General features: G+C 46.3%; 1 protein-coding gene across 11 annotated transcripts in view; it reads right to left on the bottom strand.

The window, feature by feature from the left end:
• UBR4 (ubiquitin protein ligase E3 component n-recognin 4) overlaps nt 1-21,187 on the bottom strand; it is a 2,329,353-nt gene that overhangs the window by 1,685,548 nt on the left and 622,618 nt on the right. For all 11 annotated transcript variants that reach the window (XM_078642504.1, XM_078642505.1, XM_078642507.1 and 8 more), the window contains exon 23: nt 9,485-9,667. In XM_078642504.1, coding sequence (XP_078498630.1) covers nt 9,485-9,667 — 183 coding nt within the window. The remainder of the gene's footprint in view (nt 1-9,484; nt 9,668-21,187) is intronic.

The raw sequence follows: 21,187 nt of genomic DNA, 5'->3' as shown, positions 1-21,187 counted from the left end.
CTGGTGCATGTTCAAGGAAAAGATTGTGTATGTCTCCCGTGGCAGGCCCAAAAAATGGGGTAGGATATGGGGCCAATGGAACTCGTTCCGTGGGGATGTCTGCGACCCCCCTTTCACTGATCCCCCTGATACTCCTTGTTCCCCTTAGCTGTGTGTTTCGGCTCTTTCCCGTGCTGTATTTTTGTTAGACCACTGGCGCTGGGTCCCCCCTCTCCCCCCCTCCCTTTTTCTTTTATCCTCTGAAGATTCTCCTGTCTTTCCCTATTGTTCTAGGTCTGACTCGCCCCGCATCTTATGAAACGGACGTAACTACTCGGGCATAGCCTTGTCTTTTTCTTCTTCGTTTGTTTAGTTGTTTTAAAAAATGAAACCTTTTTATATCCTGTCGTTTTGTGATTGATCGATGTCATGCACCATGGCTGCCGGACCCCTGGTTGTCGGCTGATGAGCTGTGTACCTTAACGTTGTTTTGAGATGCTGCACCGGCCGGCCCAGAGGGTTGTAGGCACATCTTTGTTTCTATTTGTCTCTTGCAAATAAAGGTTTTTAAAAAAATAAAAAAAATAAAAGAAAATGCAATAGGACTTTACTTTGTTTGATTTACAGGGGATGCAGTAGGGGGATGCAGTAGGTTGCAATACTTAGCAAATACATTACCTTGAAATGAATAAACTTTTCAGTAAATTACAGGTAAATTACTTTTTACGTTACTTTTCTAACTCAGTGCTGGATACCTAGATTCAGCACTGGGACATTTCCAGCGAACAGGTAAGTAAATAAGTTTTGGTTATTCGCATGATTTTTAAAGAATATCTTTAGATTTCAATACTCCACACATAGTCGTTGTTTTGGAAGAAAAAGAGTACATTGAAATGAATAGGCTTTTTCAGTAAATTGCAGGTAAGTTACTATGTATGTTACTTTCCTTACTCAGTGCTGGATGCCTGGATTCAGCAGTGGGACATTTCCTGTAAACAGGTGAGTAAATACGTTTTTGTTATTTGTGCAATTTTTTAAGAATATTTTTAGATTTCAAAACTCCACACTTAGAAACTTTTTGGAAGAAAATTGCCAATGTTATCCTATGGAGGAAAAACAGGTTATTGATTCCCAGGTAAGTATTCGTCTGTTGGAGTTATGGTTCTGGGGTTAGACTCAGGGGTCCCCCAGGATCAGTGATGCACTTTTGTGTCGCCCTCAGCGGCACTAGGGCGGCCGGGTGCAGAGTGCTGAGGCCCAATGTTATCCTACGAGGATAGGGGGCCTCCGGTTGGTGGCTGCTGGCAAGCAGGCCACATGGCTGTGGGACCAAAGCTCCTAGGGTTTAGGTCAGGGCAAATAGAACCAAATGTGTACCCACAGCGGCACTAGGGCGGCGGGTGCAGGGAGCGGTTTTGAGGTTGGGTGCTCTGTTTTCAATGGAAAATATCCGGTTTGCAAAAGCACTGCAGGCAGGGAGACAAAGGACTTCTGGGTGCAACCACAACTTCGAGAGATAGGTTGGGAAGTTAAGGGTTGGTTAGGCACGTTGGTTTTGGCACACAAGGCCATAGGGGGTCAGGTGCAGGGGTGCCTTTTGGGGTCGGATCTTCTTACCAGCTCAGGGTCGCGGTCAGGAGGGCCTTCAGGATTTAGGCTGCAGGCGTCCGTTAAAGCTTGAGACAGGCCCAGGGTCGCCGGATCTCGGGTCACAATCGCCGGGGAGACCTCCTAGTCGTGTTTTTCCACTTGAGCTCGGGCCGGGTTCGGCGGGTGCAGAGTGGGTTGGATACGCGGTGTCCGGCTGGAGCCAGAGGTTGCAGAGAAGCTGTCTTTGGAAATGGCAGGCAGGTCCTCCGGGGTTTTTGAGGTTGCTGGCTGCAGGACACACCGGGATTTCGCAGGAGCAGGTTCGAGGGGAGACAGTACAATAGGACTGGGGCCAAGTCAGAGGGCGTCGTTCTCTTGTTAGCTTTGCACAGCTTTTCGGTCCTTCTTATCTTCTTTGTCGTTTCTGGATCTGAGGAAGCAAGGTTCAAGGTGCCCCCTAAATACTAGATTTAGGGCGTTACAGGTAGGTAGAGGGCAGGGACCAATCGGTCACTTCCCAGGGATAGGTACACCCCCTATTATGCCACCCTCCAGTGGGAGGGGGGCATGAGCCTGTCCCTAGTTGGTTGGGTTTTCCCATCCTGAAGATGGCAGGACTCAGAGCTGTGCTTCACCTCGCCTCCTCCACCTGAGGGGTGGAGTTGGCAGAGGTGGGCACACCTCTCTTCCCTCACTTGTTTTTCCCGCCGGTTTTCCCGCCCAAAGTGAGGGGCAAAACCAGTGGGGACCGGTTGCTGAAAGCAGCAAGTGGTCTGGAGAAGCTCACAAAGGCCTTTGAAGCCTCCCCTTCCTGAACCCTGACCATCCAGAGGGTGGAGGCTTGGTACCTCGTCCCAGGATGTGCATTGTTTCAGGCCCCCGAGAGCAGCAGGCTCTCAACCCAGGGGTCCAGGAACTTGTCTGTTGATGGCAGCCTAAGCAGCCACTCAGTCGGGACACTAGAAGTTGGTTGAGTTTCAGGGGGCATCTCCAAGATGCCCTCTGTTGTGCATTGTACATTAAATTCCACAATGGTATCAATGTGGGTTTAATGTGCTGAAAGTTTGATACCAAACTTCCCAGTTTTCAGTGTAGCTGTTATGGTGCTGTGGAGTTCATAATGACAAACTCTCAGCACCATATAATCTTAATGGCAGCCCTGCACTTACAATGCCTGAGAATGGACGTAGGTACTGTAGGGGTACAGGGCTCATGCACCTGTACTCTCTCCACTAGCATGGTGCACCCAGCTGGAGAGGCAGCTGATCTAGGCCAGGGCAGTGGATTGTAGGCATGGCACACAGGGATGTGCCATGTCGACTCTTCACTTTTGTTCTGCACCAAGACACGCAGCCTACAAAGGCAGTGCTGCAGCCCTTAGGGGCCTTCCCTGGTCACAGTGCCATGGGTACCTGTGGTAACATTTACCAGGGGCCTACCTGTGGCCAGGGATGCCAATTGGGCTGAGACTTCAATGTAATTTTAGGGAAGTAACATAAGCCCTGGGTACCTGATTAGCAGGGGCCCAGGGCACACTCAGTCAAATAACATCAGCAATTCAGCAAAAAGTGGGGGCATACCATGCAGAAAAAGGGCACTTTCTCACAGGTTCTAAGTTTGATGGTGCGCCTGCATGAGCGGGACACCCCTACAACCTTCAGAGTCCATTCTCCCGGGTTGCAAGTGCATCAGCCATTACAATATATAGAGTGGCCAGCGTCATTACGAGATTACCATCTCTAAACTGGCTGTAACTCACCCTGTCATGTTTGGTATCAAACATGTTGGAATCATACCCCCACACTGTTAACGGTGTGGAAGATATGATTCCATGCACTGTAAAGCTCCTCTGGGAAGCCCTCAGTGCTCCCGGTACCAGTCTCCCAGAACCATACAGGAAGCTAAGGCTGCTGCAGACTAGAGACATGTTTCTGCCCTCCTGTTGCTGAGCCAAGCTCGAGCAGGTAGAGACAAAACAATAGATATTCTGTCACAAGGAGTTGTGACCACCTCCCAGACAGGGTTTAGTGTATTGGGGCAGGGTGGGGGCGCTTGCCAGCGCCACGGAGACTGCTGAAGGACAGACTTGGTGCAATCCTTGCATACTCCAGTTCAGACCAGTTCAGGGAGCCGCTGGCTCCCGCTCTGGTACGAAACTGGACAAAGGACATGGGAGTATCCTCCCCACTGTCTAGTCCATCCTCTGGGAGGGACCACTGAATCGCCCCACCCTTTCCTTATAGTACTTAAGGCCTTACCTTTGGGTGGATCAATAGATTCGTAGTGGGACAAGATTCAGATCAAGACACCACTTCATCTTCGACCTTCTGGAAACTCTGGACTTCGCTGGACTCTGCTCTGGGCACCGAAACTGTAACTGGGAAGATTCCTGCTGCTCCTGGTCTCGTCGTTCTGCTTGTCCGCTGCAACCTCTGTGCCTGCGCTTCATACAGGATCCTTCCAAGGCCTGTGGGCATCCAAGACACCTGAAGAAATCTCTCTTGAAGTGAAGGAGTCACTTTTTGCATCTGCAGGCACTGCAACCAAGCTGACCGGTCTGCTGATCCGGGGCTCCCCCACACTCTGGAAGGCTCAGCAACACAGGTGGTGGTTCTACAACTCCCTCGCGGTCTGCACTATCTTCTCACTGAGTTTAAGGCCAGTATCTCTCGTCGGAACCGCAGGAGCAGAACTCCTGTGCACCGCGTCGCCGTTGCCAAGGCATGTTGGCTCTCTTCCTCTGATCTTCGGGCTCCAAGAAGCTCCCACCTCAACCATCTCTTACAGCCAAGATAGTCATCCTCACGCCATCCTTTGCACCGTGGATCTTACTTATTTGGTGAGCTGCTAGTGGTCCTCTTGCGTCTTTTGTGTCTCTGGCCTTTTGAGTGACTTCTTCCCAGTGATCTCCCCAGCTTGCTCGGGGCCTATTCCAACTTACCTATGCGTGGTGAGTCACTTGAACCTTGCTGGTCCAGACACTGCACTTTTTTAGCTTGCCACATTGTTTGCAGTTGCCAAGGCTTGTTGGTGGTCCTGGCAGACACCGACCCCTCAACTCTCGACATCTGACGTGGGACAGCTAGTGAACAACACCTAGTCTTCCACTGCGTCGCCTGGTCCGCACAGCTGCAGCTCCAAGGGTATTGTCAACTGTCCTGCATCTCTCGATATTGGTGGGCATTCGTCTTCGGTGCCTCCTGGTCACTCCTGAGTGGCATAAACTCTATCCCCTCTACTTGCAGGTGCTTCTCAACTTGAATCCACCTTTGAGTTCCACTGGACACTTTCTTCAAGAGAGGCATCTTTCTGAGGTCCTCCACTGAGTTCGACTGCGGTTTCGGACGCCACTTCACACCTTCCCTGATGTAGGTATCCTAGTTCCTAGGGTATACACGGGTGGGGTAGCTCTCCAACGTTCTGTCTTCAACAGAGTTTCTTCAGGGTCAACTGGGAATGGTCCTTTAAAATTGCATTGACTTGAATTGAGTGCAGTCGTGTTCCCACACTGCACACAGCCTCCGTGGGGTTCCTGGGTACTTACCTCGGGTGGTTCCTTGGGTCCCTAGCCCGTCTATGTCTTCTGGGTACAGTCTTGATTCGAGTCGCAATACGCATCCCTTTATTTTAGTATATGGTTTGGTCTACCCCTGGTGACCACTGTGTATTCATGCTACTTACCTGTTTTTATTGCAAAGAATTGTGTGCATTGTGTTATATCTCCGGGAAGAAAATATTATGATGCGTTAGTGAGTGTCTTATAATAAATACATATTTTTTTATAAATACACTTAGGTTTATTTTCACTTAACCTATACCAATAAGATTAAGATTTGGTAAAACAAGCTGCTTTACACTTCTTCTGCACAAAGCCTGAAGGCTGCTCTCCACAGCTACCACATAGAGAGCTTTCTAAGATTGTTTAAGACCACTAAAATCAAAATGATGGTGGAAAAAAACAATCTGAGGATTGAGTCGATGCCCATGCGCAATATTGTCCAAGGAGGAGTCACTTATCTTGTGACTACAAAAGACTCTTCCAAGACAAGGTGCAAGCATCCAAGCCTAACACCAGATGGCGATTTATGCACAGTGTACGATCTGCAGCTCATATGCCTCGAACGTAAGGGTTGTCTGGATTAGTGCTGGGTGCTATACGTACGTAAGTGAGCACCATATACTAAGCCAGCCTCTCACAATCCTGAACTTCTCCTTTTTGAGGAAGAAGTTAAGGGCTCTGAGGTTGTGGATGGGACAATGGCCTACGTCCTCCTTTGGAACCAGAAAATAGCGGTAGTGACAACCACAGCCTATTTCTGGCCTTGGAACCCACTCTATAGCTCCCTTGGCCAAGAGAGTTTTGACTTCCTTGTGGAGTAGGGCAACGTGATCCTCAGTCAGCCGATCGTACACTGGAGGTATGGGTGGAGGGGCAGTTTAAAGGGGAGGGAGTTACCCCTTTGGATTATTTGCAACACCCAACTGTCTGAGGTGATGTCCCACCAGTGGTTGAGATGATGGCGTATTCTGCCACCAACTGGCTGTGAATGATCCTGGGGGATCGGAGAAATAGGGTTTTGCAGTGGATTAGGGGATCATGACTTGGCTCGACTTCTTGCCTCCTGACCCTCTAGTTTGCCGAACTTGCGGGGCTCTCTGGCCGGAATAGGGTTGGCGTGGTTGGTAGCCCCTTTCATAGATATGAAAAGAGTGAAAAGCAGACACAGCTGGTATGTTGTGAGGCCCAAGGACTTGCCTGTAGCCCACGAGTCCTTGAAACGCTCAAGTGTGGCATCTTCTTTGGCCCCGAAGAGACGGGAGTCACCAAATGGCATGTCCATAAGAAGAGCCTGGACATCCCAAGAAAAAAAAACAGATGTCCTTAGCCAGGTTTGGCGACTGACTGCCACGGCGTGGAAATCTCTCTGCATAACTAGTCTGTCGTGTCCAAGCCACATCGGATGACGAAGTTCGCTGCATCGCTCCCGTCTGAAAAAGCTTGGGAGATTAGAATCCGGTCCTCCGCTGAGACTCTGGGCAGCACCTACGCAACAGTGTCCCATATCGGATGGGAATAATGATGGCCCAAAAGGCATGCAGTCTTCACCGACCACAATGCTAGACTAGCAGAAGAGAATATTTTCTTTCCAAAACATTTCTTGTCTCTTGGACTCACAGTTAGGGGGTGCGGAAGGGAACGAGCCAAGGGAAGAGGATGCTTAAACCACCAAGATTTGTGGGGTGGGTAGGCGGTGAGGAAAGCTGGGAGGCCCGGTGCAGGGCGATTGAGGCGGGCAATTGTTCTGTTCACAGGAGCCCCTGTGCTGGGCTTGGACAGGGTGACCAGAACAACATCCATCGAGGCCTCATTGAAAGGCAGCAAGGGTTCTGAGGTGGAGACCCCAGGTTGCAAGGCCTCTTTCAAGAAGTTAGTCTTGACTGCCACTGTAGGGAACTACAGGACCAAGACCACCGCAGCCCTACGCACCACCATAGTGAATGAAGCCCTCTCCTCCATAGCCAGGTTAGGGGGAGACAGCATGCCAGAATCTGGGGAGGTGTCCAAACCACTGGCATCACCCAGCTCCTCATACCAGTCCATTTCCTGAGCATGCAGGATTGCTAAAGGGTGCTGCTTCCCCTCCCAATACTACTCATCCATTCCTAACCCTCCAGAAAAGGGCACGTTAAATGACATGGAGCCGTACGGCTCCGTCAGCGCCAGTATCTGCGTCGGTGGACGATCAATCGGCTCTGTGTCATCGAGAATGAGGATTGAGAGGTGCAGATGAAGCAGAGAACCTCGGCGACGGATGCAGTGCTGGGAAAGGTCGCTGAGGAGCTCCGACCGGTGCTGGTCCAGACCCAGGTACGGGTCCAATAGGAGGCTGTCTCGCCTGGACCGGAGCCAAAAGCAGGAACCGACGGGGACTTCTTCATCCAAGCATGAGGGGCTCGAGGGCATGCTGGCAGGGTCAGGCCGCCCAAATATGGCGCACATAGCATCATAGAACTCTAAGTTGGTCGGGGGTCACTCCTTGCCCCGGAAAGGGAGGGAAACGCAGAACCGACCCAGGCACCCACTCCGTGGAGCGGGGTCTTAAACGCTGAGGTTCCTTCGCCTTGCCACGCAACAGACATGGCAAGCCAAAGCACGCTTCGACTTCTTGTGCATTTTGTGATGCCTCTTACCTGACGACTTGGAAGAGGAGGACTTCAATCCTCCAGAGCAGTGCTAAGAACATCCTCGCGACAGAAAAGGGATCGAAACCGAGATCAACGGTGCGACCTTCGAGGCGCAGGTCGCTGTGCCGCGATTAACTTTAGGGACTGCTCCCTCATAGCTTTCGGTGCCATGGCCCGACAATCGGAGCATGATTTTGTGTTGTGATCACTCTCCAGGCACCAGAGAGACACTAAGTGGGGGTCCGTGACCGACATGGCGCTGTGACAGGCACCACACAGCTTGAACTCCGAGGTGTTCTTGCTAGACATCCGTAGCATAAAAAGTCGAAAAAAAGTCGGTCAAAAAATGACAAGGGGCAAGCTCTCTTCAGAGATTTGCGCAGGCTGGTGCAGAAAGAAAAGAATAGACATCTGCGTGCCAGAGTGGCAGTTATATTGATATTGACGACGCAGACGTCACAACGAATATCACACAGTCACGCGGAGTCGACGAGCGCCACCTACTGGTGCGCAGGGGTACTGCTAAGAAAAAACTTCCAAATCCAGCCTCGCGCCTGGAAGTTCAAAGGTAAGGAATCTGGGGCTAGCTGTCTATATCAGATGCAAACATTCTTTTATCACCTTCTGTTCGTTTCTTGTTTATCTACAGCCACACATGCTATAAAGATGTTTTTCCTTAAAGCCAACAGCTTCAGTCATCTTCTGTCTTACTAGTACAGTTTTCACTATCAATTTGACAAATTGTACTTGGATTGTGGCCGATAGAGACCTCCCATGTTCTCTTTCAAACCATATAGAAGAAGAAAAATATGTAAATAGAGGCGATGAACTGGAGCAGAGCGGGCTTACATGTGACTACATCGCAAATCATATTTACTCACTTATGGTAGATTCTCAACAAAAAAAATACTTGAATTCAAGAACCCTTTATGAGCTCAACTACTAGATGTCATAAGTAATACAGAAAAAGTGATTTTAGAAAAGGTTCACCATGCAAATACAGTGCTGCTGTAAGAGGTGGACTGAGAAGACTGATATGTGCCAGGGAAGTGGCAATACAGCTAAGCATGCAACTAGAACAGCTTGAGTATGTACACCGTGTCTATCACTCAAGAACTTTTTATTTAAACTGGGTGGGTTTGCAAGAAGGAATAGAGAGGTTTCATTCACAGAACTTTAGGATATACCTAGATACAGCATTCCCTGACAAAATGCACACGATGTGCTACCCGGACTGTTGACATGTGAAATTGTAATAGAGCAGAGTGTGCCAGGCACAATAGGGTCCAGAAGAGATATTGCTAAACAAAATGAAAGGAGGGGCATTTAATACCCTGAAAAAAAGAGTTGGATGACTGGTATTCTTCACTTGTGACAACCAAGTAAATGGTCTATAAAGGCAGGAATATCCCTGAAAATGTACAAACAAATCCTTCCTTAAGGTCTAGTTAAAAGGATTAGGGGTCTAGAAGGTTCAAATAATAAGTGGGTGACTATAGATGAGAATCTGTAAATCAATAAATTCAATTGATTGTGTAAGCAGAAATCATGTATGTAGTTTATGTGGAAGATGGTCTAAATATTTACCAACAATAAATGCATATTCTCTTTAGGATGGTTTTAAGATCCTAATTTGTAAGCCATTTAAGAGGATTTTATTTGAAATTCAAAAGCAACCCTTTCAGGATACCTGCCTCTTAATGCATACGTACTAATCTGTGGTCCTTACCTTGATCCACTGAACATAGGAAGAGAGGCGCATGCGTGCTGACCATCGCAGTGTGTGCAGAATGTCACATTCGCTCATGTCTGGTGTGTTTGTGGCCAACTGCTTAATGTAGCTCTTGGATGGAGGCAAAATGCCTAGAATCCTCCAGAGCACCAGGAAGTAATACTGACGGGAACATGCCTCCTGCATCAATGATAAGAAAACAGAACATCTGTTAACATGTGTGTTGCCATGGCAGTGAAAACAAATAAAACCAAAATTTTGAGCAACTGTACACATAAACACAGACATGTATTACAACAGTGCAAAGGTCAAATTTGAGTTTACTACAACAGTACAGCAAAACTGATATCAGAAAGAAATCTTTTGCTGACTCTGATTCGGGGGGGTGGCTTGAGAGTGAGAGTCTTTGTAGCAAGAGGGCACAGTTAGTTGTTGTGAACCCGGGCTGTGAAGCTCAGGTACACAGTTTTTTTGGTCTGTGGGCCACTTGCGTTGGAGACTCTCACAGTTCTAGGTTAGATCTGTAGAGAGGAAGGAAAACAAGACAGCAGGGACACTTTCAGTGTAAGCCTCGTCAGCCCTGAAGTCCCTCGCTGTGCAGCTCGCTTTGATCGTGGTGGTGTCTGTAGAAAGCTGGCTCTATAAATACTATAACAAAATGAGGTATAGTGTGCACAGAGTCCAGTGGAACCCCAAAGGTAGGCAGAGGTAAAAGTAAATAGCACCTTACTCTCTATTTGTGGTAGCATAGCCAAACAGAAAGGCTTTATCAGAGGATATTGTTAAGCATTTGTTGTACACACTCAGGCAAGATATGATGTCACACACTCAAAGATTGAACTCAGACCAGTTTGTTTGAATTAAAATAAGATTTAGTTATATTTATTTTCTGCAACCAAGCAAGCCTGGAACAGGTAAGTGTAAATGGTACTTTTCAAGGAAGGTTGAACAATACAAGCAAGCTGAATGAAAAGGTCTGTTACAGGTTTGTAAATACTTTTGAATACAGTGGAAATTACTGTTAGATTACTTTGGATTACTTTTCAGATTACTTTATGGATTACTTTCAGTGTGATATGCCTAGATATCACACTGGGACATCTCCTAGAGAAAAGGTAAGTAAAGCAGTTTTCTGATATTTGCAGTTTTTCAAGTTCTCATACAAAACCAACTCCACACAACAATTTAAGAAAAATAGTCAATGGAATCCTACGGAAGGAAATTGAGTTATCGGTTTACAGGTAAGTAGTTATTTCGGGGAACTGATATTCTGGGTTTAGGAACAGGGTTCCCCCAGGGTCAAGGATGCACTCTTGAAACACCCTCATCAGCATAAGGTCGGCCGGGTGCCGAGTGCTGAGGCCCAATGTTATCCAATGGGGGTTAGGGGACCTCCGGTTGGTGGCTGCTCACGAGCATGCCACATGTTGTGGGAGCAAAGCTCCAGGTGTTAGGCTCAGGACAAATGGGGATCAGAGTTAGCATCCAAAGAACACCTGCAGCAGCACAGGGGCAGCAGGGTGCAGGGTGCTGTTTTGACATTGGGTGCCCTGTTTTTAACGTGGATTCTCCGTTTGCAACTAAGACTGCAGGCTCAGGGGCCAAGATCTTATGGAGGTGACCACCTGTTGTTGACATAAGTGGGAAGCCCCATACATCGTGGCAAGAAGAGAGTACTGGAACATGTTCAGGCAATCAGGCACAACAACAGGTCATACCCGGTTGCACGTCACTTTCATGAATTCCACTTACACAATGAAAATCTATTTGAGATGGTAGTGATCGACTGCGTGGTTTTGGGAGTCAGGAGTGGCAACCGTGAGTTGTTCTTAAGCAAATTGGAATCCAAGTATATTATTGAATTTGATAGTTTGGCACCAAATGGGTTAAACTCGTGAGGAATTGGCGGTCCACTTGATGGATTGAATTAATTGTGGGTAATAGCCTGAGGCTGTTTCTGAACCTTACAGTGATTTTATTGTTTTTAATATTTCAGATATGTTTTCACGTTCAACTTTGGCCAACAAGAAGAAAGTTTGCATTGTTTCAACCTGGGGCTCCATGGTTGGATTATCAGTCACACTGGAGGTATATTGAATGTTAGCGTGCATGTGTGAATTAATGCAATAGCCCACTTGGGTGAGACTTTAGCAAATTACAAGTGCCTTTCTAGAATTGTCTCCGCAAATGTTTTTACCGAGTACATTGGTGTTAATTTTATCATCGTGTAATGTATGTGATTACAGTGGTGTTTATAATAAGTGATTTGCCCACTTGGGCAGGAAGTCTCTTAGTGTTTATAAGGCTTACAATGTTGGGAAATTTTAACATTTGTCTTGCTAAATACTGAGATTTAGTTTTGAATCATCTTTATTGACAGTTGGATTTGGTAACTGTCAACAAACAGCCAACACACTGTAATGTTATTGGATATTAGTTCATGACGTAGGATAAGACCGCCCATGTGGTACGCTGTGAGGGCTGTCCACGCAACCTTATGTCAATGCACGATTTGTACAAGCATGGGGAGGCGGAAGTATAAACATTGTTTATAAAGCTATTACCGCGCACAGATGTCGATCCGATCAATAGAGTGCTACGCATGTAGGATTAATCATGCATAAATTAATTCTATAAAGAAATGCACATTGATTTAGGCTAATGAATTGATATATGTGGTAAATTGGATATCAAAAAGGGTTTCGAGCTAAAGCGGAAGATTATGAACTTTGAATATTATGAACTTATTTTATGTAAGATATACATGCATTAGAAATAATACATATGTATATATCAACGACCACTATCAGATGGCGGCCAGAGTTGCACTGGTTACAGGGTACACGGAGGGTGGTTTCTCCTCTGTTGATGGCAGTCAGAGGATATATTTTAGGAATGCTTGTTTATGGTTTGCAAACGTGATCAAGGCGCAAGCTGAAACGTGTCGTGTTGGACGATTAAATTCCAGTTTGGCGTAAATCATCCGTGTGTCAGAGTTTTTTTTTCAATACAAGGAGGAATAGTGGAAAGAGTCTTTTGGGCTTCCGGTAGCCCTATCCTGGACCGCCCGTGAATCCTGCCCAGAGGAGAAGAGAGAGAGAGAGAGAGAGAGAGAAAGAGAGAGAGAGAGAGAGAGAGAGAGAGAGAGAGAAAGAGAAAGAGAGAGAGAAAGAGAAAGAGAGAGAGAGAGAAAGAGAGAAAGAGAGAAAGAGAGAAAGAGAGAAAGAGAGAAAGAGAGAAAGAGAGAAGAGAGAGAAAGAGAGAAAGAGAGAAGAGAGAGAAAGAGAGAGAGAGAAAGAGAGAAAGAGAGAAAGAGAGAAGAGAGAAGAAAGAGAGAGAAAGAGAGAGAAAGAGAGAAAGAGAGAAAGAGAGAAAGAGAGAGAGAGAGAGAGAGAAGATAGTGTATATCTATATATATATATATATATATATATACACACACACATCTCATGATAAACTGAGTTGAATTCATTACACAGATGTAGATTTTAGAGGATATATATAGATATATATATAATGAAAAAGACATTTGATGAGAGCGTCCTTGCCTATCGTTCCCTACTCAACAAGTGGTATCATAAGGGGATGCTAAGTAAAGAGGAATTTGCTTTCCTCGAATGTAAGCAACCAAAGGTACCGACTTTTTACCACCTGCCCAAGCTGCATAAGCATGCAACATGTCCACCAGGACGTCCGATTGTTTCGTCTGTGGGAAGCCTGACAGAGCATTTGTCGAGGTTCGTGGACTATTTTCTTTGCGATTTTGTGACCATGTTAAGATCATATTTGAAGGACACAACTGACTTTCTCCTTAAAATTGACAATCTGAACTGGACTAATTACTTAGTAATGATGACACTTGATATCTCGAGCCTCTACACCAGTATAGATCACCTTCAAGGGGCAGAAGCTGTAAAATGGTACTTGGAGACACGGCCCATAAATTTGACGGCACACAATGAAATGTTACTGGAGTTTATATCATTTTGCTTAAGTAACAATATTTTTCTGTTCCAGGATCAATTTTATAAACAGATCTGTGGCACCGCAATGGGCACCTGCTTCGCCCCCAGCTATGCGAACCTTTTCGTTGGCTGGTGGGAGGAGCAGGTGGCCTGGGCGGCTGATAACACCGCATGGACAGAGAGAGTGGTATATTGGAACAGATACATAGACGATTTGTTCATCGTCTTCAGAGGTACGACAGAATGTGCTAGGGAATATGTCGAGGTACTGAATAAGAACAATTAAATCTCAGATGCACTGGAGAAATCAGCACAGAAACCGTACATTTTTTGGACCTTAAAGTGTTCATAGCTGAAGGGAAAATCTGTACTGCATTGCACAGGAAACAGACAGCTGGTAATTCTGTGCTCCATGCGAAGAGTTGCCATTCGGGGAAAATCATATCCAGTATACCCTATGGCGAACTACTGAGAATAAAAAGAAACTGTACACGACAAAGTGATTTTGAGTAGGCGGTGACAGTATGTTGAGGTTCAGAGTGAGAGGATACAGTAAGGAGGTATTACAGGAGGCAAAATTGAAAGCTGACAAGAAATTGAAATCTGATCTAATCTCAAAGAATAGTACAAAGGCACCCAAGAGACAGGAGACTAACCAGAACAGTATGAGGATGATTATGAACTATTCCAGTGATGCCCAGTATATCAGAAAAAAGTGTGTGAAGAACTGGCACATACTTAAATCTGATCCGGTCATTGGTAAAGATTTACCCAAGCCTCCATTAATAACGTTCAGGAGAGCAAGATCATTGGGCTCGAGCATTGTACAAAGCCACTGTAGGAAAGAGGAGAAACCTCCACCATTTGGGAAACGGACAGGATTCTATCCTTGCTTTAAATGCAAGGTGTGTAAGAACAGTAAAAAGGTGACTAGTTACCAAGTACCAGGGATGAAGGAGCCAAAAAAGATCACTAGCTTAATGAATTGCAACACAAGCCACACGGTGTACTGTCTTGTATGTCCGTGTGGCCTGCGTTACATCGGGAGTACTACTCACCCAACTAAGAACAGGATCTTAGAACACCTGAGGGCTATACAAAATAAGGATCCCACGTACCCAGTGGCGAAACACTTTGAAGTGTCTCACCAAAGCAACCGAGAACTCCTTAGCTTTTACTGCATGGATCAGGTGCCAGCAGACATAAGGGGAGGGAATAGGTTGCTTCAGCTACGCAGGCTAGAGTCTCATTATATTATTGAGAACCAAACCAAGAAACCAGGTGGCCTGAACGCTGGGGAGGAGCTAGCAGGCCATTTATGATTCTGTTTTACATGGATTTTCTCCTGCATTGATGATTTTTTCTTAAACTTAAAACTGCAAGATGTTCATAATAATGTGCTTACATATTTCTGTGGAAATGCCCATTCAGGGCTGAATTTGAAAATTATTATATAATTTGTGTGTTATGTAATTTGTTTGCCTATCCAGGGCACAATTATGACAGTGATTGAAACTGAAACTCCACCACTTAGAAATGGTGGTTGATAGTGCACAAAATATGTCCTTTCTTTATTTTGTTGATTGGCTGTATTTAAACTCTGCCTGAAGGTGGCGCCGGCCTCTAATTGAGAATGGCGGTGGCCGAAACGCGTCTTGAGAGTGCTGCGTGCTTCTTTGCAACAGAGCCTTTTTCTGATTGTGACCTGTGTGGTGCCGTCACGCGCCGTTAAGAGCACCCGGCCGAGAGTGAAGGAGAGCAGACGGACCAGTGAGTGTGAAAAATATATATATATATATATATATATATATATATATATATATATATATATATATATATATATATATATATATATATATATATAAATAAATCAAAGGAGAGCCCAACATGGAGGAGTCGCCCAGCAGGTAAATCAAGCTTCTTTATTGGCAGTTTGCAGTGTACAGGGAAAGACTCGTGCTGCATCAATTCTCCTCTACATCCGACGCGTTTCACGCTTAGGGCAGCGTTTCATCAGGGATTTGGGATTTTGCAGGAAACTGATGGCACTTCCTTTTAAACATCTGATAATGATTACAGTCCGCCTCAGTGGGCGTCGCCACTCCCGTGGCATCATGGTACTTGTGGTGCTAATTGCTTTCCAAGTGGACCGAGTGCCGTTGGTTTTCTCAATTCTGCATAGTATTTCCACAGTGGGTTGCAGGTAAAGTCATCTCCTCGTACCTGCACTTCATAAACCACCAACACGCTCCTGCTCCTATCGCGGTTCCATAACAGCGTGTTGGTGGTTTATGAAGTGCAGGTACGAGGAGATGACTTTACCTGCAACTCACTGTGGAAATACTATGCAGAATTGAGAAAACCAACGGCACTCTGTCCACTTGGAAAGCAATTAGCACCACAAGTACCATGATGCCACGGGAGTAGCGACGCCCACTGAGGCGGACTGTAATCATCATCAGGTGTTTAAAAGGAAGTGCCGTCAGTTTCCTGCAAAATCCCAAATCCCTGATGAAACGCTGCCCTAAGCGTGAAACGCGTCGGATGTAGAGGAGAATTGATGCAGCACGAGTCTTTCCCTGTACTCTGCAAACTGCCAATAAAGAAGCTTGATTTACCTGCTGTGCGACTCCTCCATGTTGGGCTCTCCTTTGATATACATATACATATATACATATACATATATATATATATATATATATATATATATATCCTTGCTCCGAAAACACCAAAAACACGAGTCACTCGTGCAGCGGGTGCTGTTTCCGTGGTGGTGTCCCACGATAACAATGTTTGCTCCAATCCCTTCAAATAATACCCAGCCGGGTTAGAAGAAGTACAGCACTCTCGGAGTTCCAATAGTCAGCAAAAGGTAGTTTTTATTACCAAAACAAGCGCGTTTCGGGAGAAAATCCCTTTGTCAGTGTTCAAACGAACGCGCTGCGCGGCATCATTAAATACATCTGTTGTGGGTGGTAAACACAAACATGGGACTGCTTCCGAAATTTCAGTTTAAGCGCCATCTTTGAATGTGCATGTTATCTCTATCATAAGCCACCTCAATACAATCCTGCCGTATGGGATGCTATTTATAAGTCTTCGGGGGTGGTTACTGGAAGCGTGAAGTACGCTATTTCCTGCTGTGGGCTTCCGATATAAGAGGGTACAGATTTTACCTTCCCTAATGCTCACTTGTAGGTCTAGATAGTTAACTTTCTCATGGCTCACTTCCCCCGTAAATCTTGGGTTACAGTCGTTATTTAACACTTGTATGTACTCATAGGCCTCTGCCACCGACCCATTCCATACTAGGAATAAATCATCGATGTACCTGCACCAAGCCACCACCTTGGTGTTCCATGTGGCATTTCCAGGGGCCCAGGCTACCTGCTCCTCCCACCAGCCGACGAACAAGTTCGCATAGCTGGGGGCGAAGCAGGAGCCCATTACTGTACATGGGCACAGTTGACAATATCTCAGTAATCTGGGTTGTTAGGCGGTCTAAAATGGCCGCAATTGCCGATCCACGGCAAGATATTGAGCTCTCAGGACGCACACACAGCTTGCCTGCCCTTGGCATCAAATATCAGCTTGCCTCCACCGTCCGGTGTTTAGTTGCGGCCTGACGCGTTTTGTGGCTAGAGCGGCACTTCCTCAGAGGCCCATTCACAACGCACAAGGAATCAAGCTCATTATTTAGCATGCCTTTTTATTGGTAAACAGCCCCCAGTGGGCTTGGCTTAGTGCACATGTTCATTGCTACGGCATGCTGGGATAAGTAGTTTTTATCCAGTGAGCATTATTATTATTTACCTTCGTAGGTTTCAATGTGCCATGAGTTCAAATGAATTTCCTTTGTAGGATCCAGCGCGGTGAGAACAAGACATTCTTTATTAAGGCAAGCTGTGCTGTAAACACGGAATGGAACTTGTTTCCCTCCACAGCCTCTCATGATGTAGAGATGGTGCTGTCCTGCATGGTTAGAGGCCCCCGTGTAAATAGTTTGTCAAACAAATGCCCTAGAGCTCTCAGGACGCACACACAGCTTGCCTGCCCTCGGCATTAAATATCAGCTTGCCTCCACCGTCCGGTCCAACGGACTGACATGTGGCTAAAGAGTGCCAATTGAGTTTTGTTTAAATGCAGTTTTAGGGAAAGAAAATAGGCCATGAGGAACCTGTTTGGCAGGATCCCAGGGCACACACAGTCAAAGTACATGAGCAATTTAGCAAAAAGTGGGGGCAAACATGCAAAAAGTGGGCGGAGCTTGGCCATGCAGCAAAATGTTATAACAAACGGGGGGGGGAGAGGGTCAAAGGGACATAACAATATTTAACGACCACTCCTGGTTCAAGTCCCCAACTCAATACATGATACACAAAAGGAACACAGGGGGTCTAAAGCTACACGGCGTGTGGCTAGCTATCCTTAACTCCAGTCTAGCTTATGAGTTAGTGCCCTAGTCACCCTAGATAGCTTATAGAAGAATGCAAGGATACAATGGGTCTGTGTGCATGGAAACACGTACATACAGTGCCAAAATACTCAATCCAAAGTGCTCAAATGGATAACCATCAAAAATGAACTTAATGATCAGTCCCATCATCTGGTTTACCAATATCACGTGGTTGGTCCCTTGATCATCAAGACCATTTAACCACGAAAGTCCCCAACACTAACGCACAGAGACAATCCGAAGCAGGTGAGCCCTCCACCACTGTGAGGAGGAGCTTAAAAGAAATCCCTTTGTAGGAGTTTACACTGCAGACGAACTAGGCATTGAGGAAGGCACACAGCCGAAACCGGTCTGCCACGGTTCTTGTCAATAAAACTACCTGCCGTAATTTCCGCTGTGTCTCTGGAGATCTTTGCTGACTGAGGGGAGAAATGCCTTCTGTGGAGTGGAGAGAGCCTCAAACGACGGTGGGCTGTGGCGGGTTAGCGAAACCCATTAAATCCAACTTCCATTATTTCCATGAAATAAAACAGTCCACGGCACCCGATTGCTTTAAGCTGATTTATTCCGCAAATGCTCCTCTCGACGCGTTTCGAGAAGACGAGTATGTATGTATGTGTGTGAGTGTATATATATATATATTCCAACACAGTTCGCCGGTCTCCCAGCCTCTTAATGGCGGAGGGCTCGAGCGAGGAGGCGATCCTCTAATATTCTTTTACGCCAACTTTTTGATTAAAGAAGCAGACTCTAGGCCAAATTCATATTGCGTTAAGTTTATTTAAACAAAATTGCCAAGAATGCCCGACGCGTTTCGGTGCAGCCGCACCTTGGTCACCGAAATGCGTCAGCCGTTTTTGGCAATTTTGTTTAAATAAACTTCACGCAATATGAATTTGGGCTCGAGTCTGCTTCTTTTTGGACTGAAAAAGTTGGCGTAAAAGAATATATATATATATATATATATATATATATATATATATATATATATATATATATATATTTTGGTTTGAAAGAGCTCGGATAGAAGAAACAATAACCCATAACAAATCCTATGCCCACCCCCACCCACTCCAACCCCCAAACTTAGTTGAGCTTCCCTTGCGGAAGAAGTGTGGCGCCGCGGCAAGGGCGACTGACTCCGGAATCGGGGGATCGCGGTTCGGTCCCCGGTGCCGGCGGCAGATTATCCCAGCACCATGTGGCTCTGGGCAATAGCTTGCTTAATATTCCCGACAGCCCCCAGCGCCTAGAGACCCTTATGGGTGATTGTTCGCGCTTTAAAAATGTGGATTATTATTATCCACGCACACCCTTCCCCTCATCCAAAACCTGTATTGTCCAACATAAGGGGCTCATCCCGGAGGGCAGAGGTGAGCCGGCCCTTGCCTGGTTGGGGCTGGGTAACTGAGGCAACAGATGACGCCCAGGAAATCTGGCCAGTTAATCAAAGTTCGATGCGGCAAGTTCATTTTCTACAGTGGAGCTGATCTTGTAAGCATAGGGGTGCGTCCATCTGCCCTTGTCTCGGAGGAGAGCTCCCATGCTTTTTGAATGTTCCTGGTCATTTTCATCCATTTGCGAACCTCCAGATGCTACCGGAGTTTTTTTTTTGGAGTCCTCAGTTAGGCTTTTGGCGAGCTTGAGCGCAAATTTGACTTTAGTAAAGTGGTGGGTTTTACAATCATGAACTACCCGCAGTTTCGCAGGAGAGCATAATTGACACAGGCTTGTTGCAGGAGCTTTTTGACAGGTCTTTTCGGGCTGCCTGGACGGCAATGTTAAAGTCCAGATAAAAGGAGACAATATTGCCCACATATTGCACTTCTCCTCTTTCTCTCGCTTGGCCAGCACCATGTCCCTGTCCTTTTAATTTAGTAGTCGTGCAACTATTGGTCGGAATGGTGCACCAGGGGGGCGGTCTTGGTGCTAGAGATCTGTGCGTCCTTTCAACTATGAACACAGGGGACAGGAATTAGTTGGAAAGATCTTTTCGCATGTTAGTCATGTAGTTCTCCATGTTGCTGATGGCGGTGGATTCTGGCACACCTATGATATGAAGATTTTCTCCTCGAGCAGGCTTAAATGTCTTCATTCTTGACCTTGATGACGGTTAGGACTCTGTCCATTTTCAGCAGTTGTTCTTTGGTTGTTGTCTGGGTGTCGTCAATATCTGAAACTAGAGTTTCTAGGTGGTGTATACGATCTCTGTACTTGTTGACTCTCTCGTTGATTTTATCCAAGCGGCGTGCCTTCAGGTCTAACTTGGTGTCAATCGTTTTAAGGCTCAATTTAACGTCTGCAAGGATAGATTTGAGATCATGTGTTGGGATTTAGCACAGGCTGCGTGCGCCCAGTCCTCTCTCTGTGCACATATGATAAGGTACACCCCTCCCCTTTTCTGCTCATGTGATTGTATTTAAGGCAGTGGAACTGGGCAAACGGTGCTTGGTTTTATTTCCGGTCACGTCGTCATCTGGGTTCGTGTATCTGTGGATTGTTTGCTGAGTTCGTGTCTTTTCCCCCAAGGATGGATTCGTTGTGAGTCAGAGCGAGGCTTCGTTCTGACCTAAAGACTTCTTCGGGCATTTGGATTGAAAGGTTGCAAGTGCCTTTTTTTTACTTGCACAAGGAACAGGGAAGTTTTCTTCCGAAGCGCGGCTGCGCTTGAACTTTGCATTAAGTAATTGTGCATCTATTTCCGGGTGTTGTTTAACGCTCGGCGTCCTTGTGTGTGACGTTTAGGTTCAGTTACGAACCGGCTGTTTGTTTTCGCTTTTCATTTTTTCCTTTGTGGCCACGGGGTTTTCGGGAACGGGGGTTTGCGGTGATTCAGACTTCACTGTGAAGAAAAGTAGAACGGGGTTTTTTCAGTCCACGGACTTTTTCCCCTTTTATTCTAATCCTCAGCGAGGAAGGACTAACCCGGAAGAGTAATTGGTATTGAAGGCTTCCGTCCATCAACCGAGGAACGGGATCTCCTATGCTGCCCGGTGGACGCATTACTTGGGTAAGAGGAAGGGAAGAGTTTGTGGTTATGATCTAATGCTGGTATTCTTATGTGCACGGAGAGATAGATTCACGCAGTGAAAATAATTAGGTGCCCTTGTTTGTTTGTATTTCCTATGCAGGTTGGGAGGTTCACTGTATGCTCTGGAAGCTTAGGAGAGCTGTCGGGAGAATTCCTGGGGTTGCAGGCCTTCTTCATTTCCCCCTGTTGTTTTTTACCCTTCCCTCTCTCCTGGCCCAGGCTGTAGAGTGCATCTGGTTTTCTTTGCG

Source organism: Lissotriton helveticus, chromosome 5_1 (assembly GCF_964261635.1).
Source record: "Lissotriton helveticus chromosome 5_1, aLisHel1.1, whole genome shotgun sequence".
Classification (NCBI taxonomy): domain Eukaryota; kingdom Metazoa; phylum Chordata; class Amphibia; order Caudata; family Salamandridae; genus Lissotriton; species Lissotriton helveticus.
The sequence above is the reverse complement of the archived record's forward strand: the minus strand, read 5'-3'. Positions and strand labels throughout refer to the sequence as shown.